Below are 9,510 nucleotides of genomic sequence, written 5' to 3' on the forward strand. Positions count from 1 at the left end.
CATTGTTAGAAACCACTAATCTAAAATTTCTAAAATCCAAATGGAGTCCAATTGAAGGCACCGCCATTGCTTCAGGCCCCAAACGCATGAAGTATCTTCAACCAGAAATCCAACTCAACTCTTACATGGTCACCCATAACATTAATAGTTGGATCAATTTGACTGCGAGTCATTCAGTCATCTATCTTTCGCTAGCTATTTTGTTTCGAAAGAGGTTTTATATAATTTTCATATCTTAAACACCCCCAAAAGTTAACAAAAACCATGGGATTTGGCAACTAGATGAGCTGACTTTTATTAGTACCTTGTAAGTTATAATTGACAATGAAATAAACTTTCCTTTCACCGAGAAATGAGAAAAACCCCTGAACTTACTAGCAACGTTGACTGCCAATTGGCCAATAATAGCCAATCATAGGGACACGCTTTTATTTATTTTTTATTTTTGAAGTGTTCTTACGGGTCAATTTAGTGGTTGAGGTTGCAGTAAAAGGTTGCTGTCTTCATAAAAACATTTCCCATTTTTATCTCCCGTTTAGATCTTTCTCTCTCTTATTTGTAGCAAATTTCAATTTCGGTTACATTATATCCGCATCCCATTATTCCACATTTAAGTACAAACGTGTCTTCCATTTGGTCAAGTCCTTTTCTAAAGGGCTTCAACGTTGATCAATTGTTAAAGGAGAGAGAGAGAGAGAGAGAGAGAGAGAGGATGCTATTTTGATCAGGGTCTTTTAAATTCCGATTCTTTTAGGAGTATCTGGAATTGGGTTTTGCAGATTTTGGGTCATCCTGATAATTTTGAAGCTGGGTATTTGTTAGTGGGAATCTGACCGCAATGGAGATTCTAGAGATTGTAGATGTTTATTTGATGGGGATTTGACTTTGAAAGATAGGAATCTTTATTTCTTTCTTATAGTCAGAAGAATTTATAATTTTTTGTTTGTTTGGTTCCATCTTGAAAAGCACGAGACAATTTATTAATCCATAAAACAGTCACATCCTGATTTTTTTTTCTTTTTTAAAGTAATTGCAGGCAAGGTTCTTCTTCTGATGTCAAAATTAAAAAGGTGGCAATCCATTTAAGGAAATGAAACATTGACTGTTAGAACTTCTCTTAGATGTATTTTGGAAGGCTTCATTGTTATTGGTTTGGTCCATTTCGCAAGTTTTGGATGGTTTGAGGATTATGATTTAGGAGAGGTTTTGTGGTGCACCGTTTTTTAGGCATTTAGAACAGACAGAGAAGCTCATCAATGAGATTTCTAAGCTTTGTGGGGAACTCCTTTGGATGTTCCGCATCTGGGGAACGCCTAGTTTCCGCAGCAAGAGATGGAGATCTTCAAGAAGCCAAGGCTTTATTGGAATACAATCCAAGACTTGCAAGGTATTCAACTTTTGGAGCTCGCAATTCGCCTCTCCATTACTCTGCTGCTCAGGGTCACCATGAGGTATTCAATACCTTAAATTTCTGCCTGGAAACGTTTCTTCCAAATTAACCGTAATGCTGATTTTTTTTCTTTTCATTTTTATATCAGATAGTTTCGCTCTTGCTTGAGTCTGGAGTAGATATTAACCTCAGGAACTATCGGGGTCAGGTAATTCAATTTTGTATTCTCTGTTTCTTTTTTCTCTCATCCATTATTTGAGTCCATTTCTAAATTTGCCAACCAGTTATTATTCATGTGGCTTTTGGGTTTCTCAGACATAATTTAGTTTAGGTTTCCTGGGTTACTATTGTTTGTTTTAAGTTTTGCTTAATAACTGTGATCTACAGACTGCTCTGATGCAAGCTTGTCAATATGGACACTGGGAGGTTGTTCAAATTTTGATTCTTTTTGGGGCCAATGTAAGATTGTTACTTGAAAGTTTAGTTTCCTCTATTGCTATAGATCTGTATGGTTTTCAAACTTGATTGGAATTTGATTATGACAAGTGAAGTTTGTGCTGAAATGGTTCTTAGATTCACAGAGCAGATTATCTTAATGGGGGTACTGCACTCCACTTGGCTGCCCTGAATGGTCATTCCCGGTGCATAAGGCTCCTTCTTGCAGATTATATTCCTAGCATTCCTGATTGTTGGAATATATTAACAAACAAATCAAAAGATAAAGAATCTACTTCAGATTTTGATGAGAGGTAAATTTATATTAATCCTCGTTATTGCTTCTTATGTCTACTTTCTGTTTTCATTCATTCATTCTCAGTCTCATCTTGACCTTCCAGTGCTCTTTGCGAGGTTATCAATAAACCTGCTGATGGCGGTGTCACTGCTCTTCATATGGCAGCCTTGAATAGACATGTTGAAAGTGTTCAGCTGCTCCTGGATTTGGGAGCTTCTGTTGCTGAGGTCACTGTAGAAGATGGAACGACGATTGATCTAATAGGTAATTCAGAATTCAAACATTCATTTTGTCCAGTCTCGCTTGATTCAGTCTATTGTTTTGCAGCTTTTTGTCATTGAGCAATAACAGCAAAATCATTATTAAGCGGCAAATTAATTCTGCATTGCACTTTTTTCATGTTCATCAGGGATCCCCTCTTTAACCTCTTTTTATCCTCTGCCTTGGTTTTCTTTGTTCAATAATTATTGTTCTTCAATGTCACTTTCTCTTTCCCTTCTTTTCCATTTTGCCTTTCCGGTTTCCAGGCCACCAATGCACATCAAAATTACAATATATAGGTGGAGTTCCTGTTTATTGGTAATTTAGTACACTTCTTCCAATCTGATAAGAAGCTGTACATAAATACAAAAGCAGTTAGTCCCTGGATGGCTAAAACTCCCCCACTTGTCCGTTTCTAAATGTTTTTGAGGCTTTGAAACTGCAGACTGACTTCTCTTCTCAAGTGTCTGTCATTTATATATTCAGTAGTAAAGCCTTTACAATCCGATCAGACTTGAGGGCCTTTTAGGTGATCATTTAGAATGTTATGGTTTATAGGTGCATAGGTAGGAAAACTTCAAATGCTATTGAGCTAATAAGTCTTCTCCCCAACAATCTGTGTTTTCTCCTTTATGTTCTCTTGATATTAGACTTATTTTTCTCCTAAAATAGTAGCCTCATTAAATTTGTTACCTTTGCAGGTGCTGGGAGCACTGCTCTTCACTATGCTGCTTGTGGTGGAAATGCACAATGTTGTCAGGTATGTCCTTGCTCTCTGCAGCATCACAACCAGAAACAGGGAACTAGAAGAAATTCAATCACGTACTAATATCATTCATGACTGATTTTTTTTCTCTCTCTATTCAATTTCTAACTTATAATCTTGATGTATGATCTTTCAGATTTTGATAGCCAGGGGTGCCAGTATTACTACCACTAATGTAAATGGGTATGTTACTGTGACTCTTATCATGTTTAAATGCCATGCATCATTGTTACATTAACTTCTGCTAAAATGTAATACTAATAATATGTTTTCACTTCTCAAAAGCACGAAGTTAGAAAAAGAAATCAACTAAGATGCTGCTTTGATAAGAGTGGTTAGTAAAAAGGGCGCACAGAGTCCTTAAGCACAGGCTGCTATCAGTTAACTGCCTTCTTGATTGGAATTTCGGAGCATGTAATTATAAAATTAATTTCACTTTTGAATGGTCTTTAATAGATACACTGAAGGTTTTCGCTGTTTAGTTTTCTTTCTGCTCCTTCCCCTCCTTAAGAAATTTCATTTACCGTCTTTCTAAATCTCCCTTTCTGACCTGCAGACCATTTTTTTGCATTTATGGGTTAAAACGAAATGAGGTATAGAAAGAAGCAAGACTAAGAATAAGACTAAGACAAGATGCTAGAAAATGTAAAAAGTAAGGAGAAGATGATTTCTCTTTATCCATTGATGTGAGTATTTGTACTGATATTGAAAATACTATAAAGGAAAGAGTACAAAATTTAATCCTAATTATCTGCTAGAATCCCTAAATATAAGATACTTACAGTACAACATATTTACAACCTGTTAACTCTCCCCCTCAAGCTGGAGCATAAATAGTAATCATGCCTAGCTTGTTACAAAGAAATTGAAACTGATTCTCGAAGAGAGCTTCTGTGAAAATGTCACGAAGTTGATTTTCAGTTTTTAGGTAACTGGTAGATACCAGCTCTTGCATTTTTTCATGAATGAAATGCCAATCAACTTCTATGCGTTCTGTTGGTTCATGAAATATTGGATTTGAGGCAATATGGAGATCGGCCTGATTATTGCACCATAATTTTGCTGGTAATGAAAACTTCAGGCCTATTTCAATCATGAGATCATGTATCCGCATGATTTCACAAACAAACTGAGCCCTGACTATATATTCTGATTTTGCACTGGATCGGGATACATCATTATGTTTCTTACTCTTCCACAACACCAAATTTCCTCCAATGAATACACAATATCCTGTAGTGGACCTTTAGTCAACTTTCGATCTTGTCCAGTCTGCTTCTATAAAACACTCTAGTGTGTCCATGATTCTTGTACAATATACCATGTCCAGGAGCTCTTTTAAGCAGCACAAGATCTGTTCAAGAGCTGCCCAATGATGGATGGTTGGAGACAACATAAATTGACTGACAATACAAACTGCATATGCAATATCGAGTTACTGTGAGATAGTTCAACTTCCCTACCTATCTTCTATATTTCTCAGGATTCCAAATAGTTCACCATGTCAAGTAGAATCTCTCAATACAAGATATTTACAGTACATCATATTTACAACCTGTTAACAGAAAAAAAGCTAAGTCGATAACATATAAATTTGCCCATGCCTGTCAAACTTATCCATGTGGTGGGGTTTTGTTCCATTGCTATATTGAGGAAAGATTCATTCTGATTAAGGAGGAAAAGGATCCATGCTTCATCTTGTGTGATAATGCTTGTTCCTTTTAAACATGTTTCATTGTTAAAATTGCTCCTGATGGATGCATATTTTATGTGGTCACCATTTTTCATATTTTGGGTAAAGCTACAATTCATTAGAAAGGAACGCTTCATGCCATATTTAATATGACTAAAAGGATTTACTTTGTGACATGTCAATGGTTAACCCTATCATCTTATGACTACATCATATCACTTATGGCATGGTAGAAAATTTTCATATATTTTGGTGAAGAAATGGTAGTTCAGGCACAACTGTGGTCAATCAATAGCAGAAATCCTGTTATAAAGTTAACCTTTATTATATACTAAGTAAGATGCCTGGATATCATATTATTTTTGTTTCATCATGAAATTCATTGACATAACCTTTTCTATTTGTTGCTATTTGTTTTGTAAACCCTGTCTTGATGAATAATCAGATGTGATCTATCCTTGTTTTTAAATTGTTTCTTCAAGGTGGAGTCCTTTAATGGTTGCCCGTTCATGGCGCAAAAGTTGGCTTGAGGAAATCCTTAGCAGTCAGCCTGAAGGCCAGTCGCAAGCTCTTCCTTCACCCTTTCTGTCTCTTCCCCTTATGAGCATTATTAGAATTGCTAGGTGAGTGAAATCTGCACTGTCTTATTTTGTGTTGTTGCATCAATTCTCTTTGCCATAGGCTTTTGTATAACCTTCAGAGTTTTAGTTTTTGCATGTGATGTGCTTATCTATGAACTTTTATCAAATTTATAATACTGCAGTTTGTTAATTTTCTGGCAAATTAGGTTGAAGTGTGCGTACTTAGTTGGAAATAGAGACAAGGTATTTGCTATCACTAATCACTCAAACTACACCGCTGGATATTGGTGTATGTTTTCAGATTCGTTTATATCTGGTAGTCAGGAGTTTTACTCTGTGAAAACTGTTAGTATTGAAGAATTAAAACTTGCAGGAGTCTGCTTCTAGACATTCTGTTAAGTGCTAACATCATGCCGTTTATTTGGGAGAGAGAAAATCAGGCAGAGTATGTATCTTTTATTGAGGTGGAAGGGAGGTCCCGGGTGATGCTTAGGAATGGCAGAACAATAAGAGTTGGAGAGTGAAACTAAAGCAGATGTACTTTGTGAAAGTTTTCAAGAGAGCATTTAATAAAACTGTATTTTATTAACTAAAGAACTGAATTTAAATAGAGAAAAGAGTCATAACCTAATTGGGAAAATAATTCCCTTATTCTAATAAACTACTAAAAGATAAAGGGAAAATAATTCCCTTATTCTAATAAACTACTAAAAGATAAAATAAAATAATCCTAGAATATCTCAAATGATTTATTCTAAGATTTATCTACCTAAATAACTTTAAAATATATCCCCAAAATATATGGGTTTCACATATTTCAACACTTTGTATCTATAGTCTAAACCTTACTAGCCCAGGAAAGTGAATCAGCGTTATTCAATTGTGAAAACTGGTGACAACCAACACATTTCTGGAAAATATTTTTTATTAGCAGCATAATTTTCCCTTTCAGCAATTACAATTAGATTTTAGAGTCTACCTATAGGGTTAAGGTCCATGCCGTAGCTAAATCTGCATTACATTGTCTAGAAGATTGACTGTCAAACCATCAACCAACTTCTTTAGTGGAACTTTCAGAACAAAATATTGTTGATTGTCCATTTTTACCTCGTACTTTGAAGTGTTTCTTTCACTTAATTTATTTACTGCCTAGTCCTTTCTTCTCCCCTAATTTCCCTTTCAATTTTCAAGCCATTTAGAATCCAATTTGATCAACAAGCAAACTAGATTTGTAGGAAGGCTTTAGCATTTCTCTTCCCAAAGTTAGCTGACAAATAATCTCTCGCTTTAGAGTGATTCATTTTTGCTTTAATGTCTAGCCACATAAGATGGAAAAGGAAAAGGAACAAAAGAAAAAGATTGACAAGTTTCATTTTGCCTTATTCTGTGGTATAATTTTATTAGTTTTGAGGCAGTATTAGATTATACTTTCATTCCCAATTAAGTGGATTCAAAGTTGATTGTAAAATTGTCATTGTTGTTTTTGTTTTATTCCCAAAGTACTATTAAATTTTTTTTTAGTCAGGAAAGAAACATCTAAGCTTGTTGTCTCCAGATTTTGCATTAGTTGAATTTAGATTTCCATCAGGTTTTGGATAAATTAAATCAATGTGTTTTCAGTTTCTGGCTTTATTTTGTATTAAATTGTATACTTCCAATTTAAGAAAACTTTGTAAAAAGTTTCTTTTTTATGGTGCTAGACTCCTATAGTGAAATGGAATTTTGAAGTCAACCTTGCATATTTCCTTTTATATAGCCTACATATTTTATTGGTTAAAATCCATATAATCATTTAAACTAAAAATTCACATAACCACTCCTAGTTGTGTCAGTTAAATGAGCTCATCAAACAGCAAAAAGAAGATAGTTCCTCAAGTTGAAGAAATGAACAGACTGGGTTGAGGTGCAAATTAAACTTCAGGTCCTTTAGAGTTTTCTGCTACGTTATATTAAAATGTTAGTAAATACCTGAGTGCAGAGGATTATGCTTTCTGTTCTCATTAACTGATCCAATTTTTTATAGTTTCTTAACTGTGCTGTTCAATTAAATTAAACATTGAAATAAACAACTTTAAATTGCTGCTTCATGCAATTACCAAGAGAGTAGAACAACAACGGGATAAAGACCTTATATTCAGCTTTATCCTGAAATCTTTGTATTAACAATTTCTCATATATTCACAGAAATATTAAAACAGGAAACTGGATATATGCATGGACATCCATTTGTGAGTATATGCAAGCAATAATTATAAATTTATGAACATGATGGCTACCGGGTCTCCGCATCAATTTTTGTGCTAAAAACTGAGATTCGTATCATATGAACTAAATCTTTTCACCTTCATTTGTCTTATAAAGAGAATGTGGATGGAGGACTGGTGATTCCTTGTTCTCATGCCAAGATCCATGTGCTGTATGTCTGGACAGGCAGTGTACAGTAGCTGCAGAAGGTAACTTATTCATTCCATGTAACAAATCCTGCTAGAGCATATTTATCTCAGTTATAATTACTGGTATCAGTGTAGTCTATAGGATTATAAGAATCGATATGGATATTCATTGAAAGGGATGAGGAAATGAAATCTTCCACCTAAGATTCTAATATTAGAATGACATTATCACACACGTAACTCATTTTTTGTCACAGAGACACATTCATGGAAACTTTGTTCTTCATGCACAAACAGAATTAGGTGCGGTCATTATTTTTAGTGGTGAGGTTGAGAGGAAATAAGTGCCAATTTTGAGATGTTCTAAATCAGGTTAGAAATGCAAATAATACAATAAAATTCCTTTTCTCTTATGGGCATTATGATACGTATATGCATATCTCCAAATCCGTTTCTTCATTATATCCACACCCTGAATTTTCATCACAAAGTGTAGGAATTCATGTTTGACATTGATGATCATGGGATATATGTGAATAGATGTTATGAAAATCAGAATTCACAGATATATTGCCCATGGTGCAGGTTGTGATCATGAGTTCTGCACACACTGTGCCTTATACCTCTGTTCTACAAATCACACGACAAATGTAGCTAAAGGTCCAACTGGCTCAATTGCCTGTCCTCTTTGTCGGCACGGAATAGTATCATTTGTCAAGCTCCCTGGAGCAAAACCAATAGTTAAGGCTGTTGCAAGAACAAGTTTGTCCCTGTCTTTCTGCACATGTTCTAGTGAGATGTTGGAGCCAACTTCAATGACAACCCCGCTTTGCAAGCCTGTGGTCCATTGCGCTCGCATTTCTCCCCCTGGATCTTCATTCTGCAGCATAAGTGGTCAGAGTTCCCTGTCGATGAAAATCCACTCTAGCCTTTGCATTGGTGTTCCGAATTCTAGTCCTTTAACTCGCTGCCCTGCCGACCAGAATTTGCGCGGCTTAAGACCCTCGGCTACAGAGGGCAGAAGATCATGGTTCTCAACTCTTAATCAATGTGTAACTACAGGCAATGGTTGCTGACATTTTTTGTGCTTTTCTCCTCCGTTCTTTTCCTATCTGATATGGTTGATTGCCCCCTCTAATTTTGCCCATAATTGTAATTGAAATTTCATGTTTATAATGATTCTTGGTTGTGTAAAGAGCTAGAAAATTTTAAGGGGGGGGGGAGGAGCATGTTGTTATGCCCTTGGCAAGGACATGCTATGTAATTTAGAAATGTTTTCTTTTTTAATCTTAAGAAAAATTAGGGTTAAAGAAAAAAAATAATTTTTATATCCCAACTTCAATTGACGGTGTTTATATGTATCGAAGAAATAATTAATTACAGTGCAATGTTTGAGAGCTAGACTTCTCCGTGTGGCTTTGTTGCAATATATTACTATTACTTTATTCTTATTTCCAATTTTTAATTTCTAGCTATCTTATTATTTGAGTTTGTTTCCTATTATGGTATTAGAGCTATCCCTTTTTATATCGCTTGTATAAATTATTTGATGCAATTCAATAATAGAAAGCACTTCTTTTTCATCATTTTGTTATTTTATATAGAATCATAGCTTAGATTTAATTTTGAAACATTATTTTCAATTTGCCTCATTGTTAACAGTTTTAAAAAAAATGACCTTTTTTTATATAAT

At 34.9% G+C, this 9,510-nt stretch overlaps 1 protein-coding gene across 1 annotated transcript; it reads left to right on the top strand.

The window, feature by feature from the left end:
- Positions 1-344: 344 nt before the first annotated feature.
- On the top strand, positions 345-9,246 carry LOC107940926 (E3 ubiquitin-protein ligase XBAT32). Its single transcript, XM_041098122.1, has 10 exons — positions 345-1,451; positions 1,539-1,598; positions 1,778-1,849; positions 1,964-2,139; positions 2,227-2,387; positions 3,086-3,144; positions 3,287-3,333; positions 5,326-5,466; positions 7,786-7,877; positions 8,403-9,246. Exons 1-10 carry the CDS (start codon positions 1,257-1,259, stop codon positions 8,891-8,893), a joined length of 1,494 nt encoding a protein of 497 aa, XP_040954056.1. The 5' UTR covers positions 345-1,256; the 3' UTR covers positions 8,894-9,246.
- The last annotated feature ends 264 nt before the right edge of the window (positions 9,247-9,510 follow it).

The sequence above is a fragment of the Gossypium hirsutum genome, chromosome D08 (genome assembly GCF_007990345.1).
Source record: "Gossypium hirsutum isolate 1008001.06 chromosome D08, Gossypium_hirsutum_v2.1, whole genome shotgun sequence".
NCBI lineage: Eukaryota > Viridiplantae > Streptophyta > Magnoliopsida > Malvales > Malvaceae > Gossypium > Gossypium hirsutum.

What these genes read in the sequence shown, in the direction of transcription:
- LOC107940926 (XM_041098122.1), top strand. Translation starts at nt 1,257, where the DNA reads ATGAGATTTCTAAGCTTTGTGGGGAACTCCTTTGGATGTTCCGCATCT. An exon ending in AACGACGATTGATCTAATAG is followed by an intron (nt 2,388 to 3,085) that starts GTAATTCAGAAT and finishes TTACCTTTGCAG; the next exon opens with GTGCTGGGAGCACTGCTCTT. An exon ending in AGCATTATTAGAATTGCTAG is followed by an intron (nt 5,467 to 7,785) that starts GTGAGTGAAATC and finishes TGTCTTATAAAG; the next exon opens with AGAATGTGGATGGAGGACTG.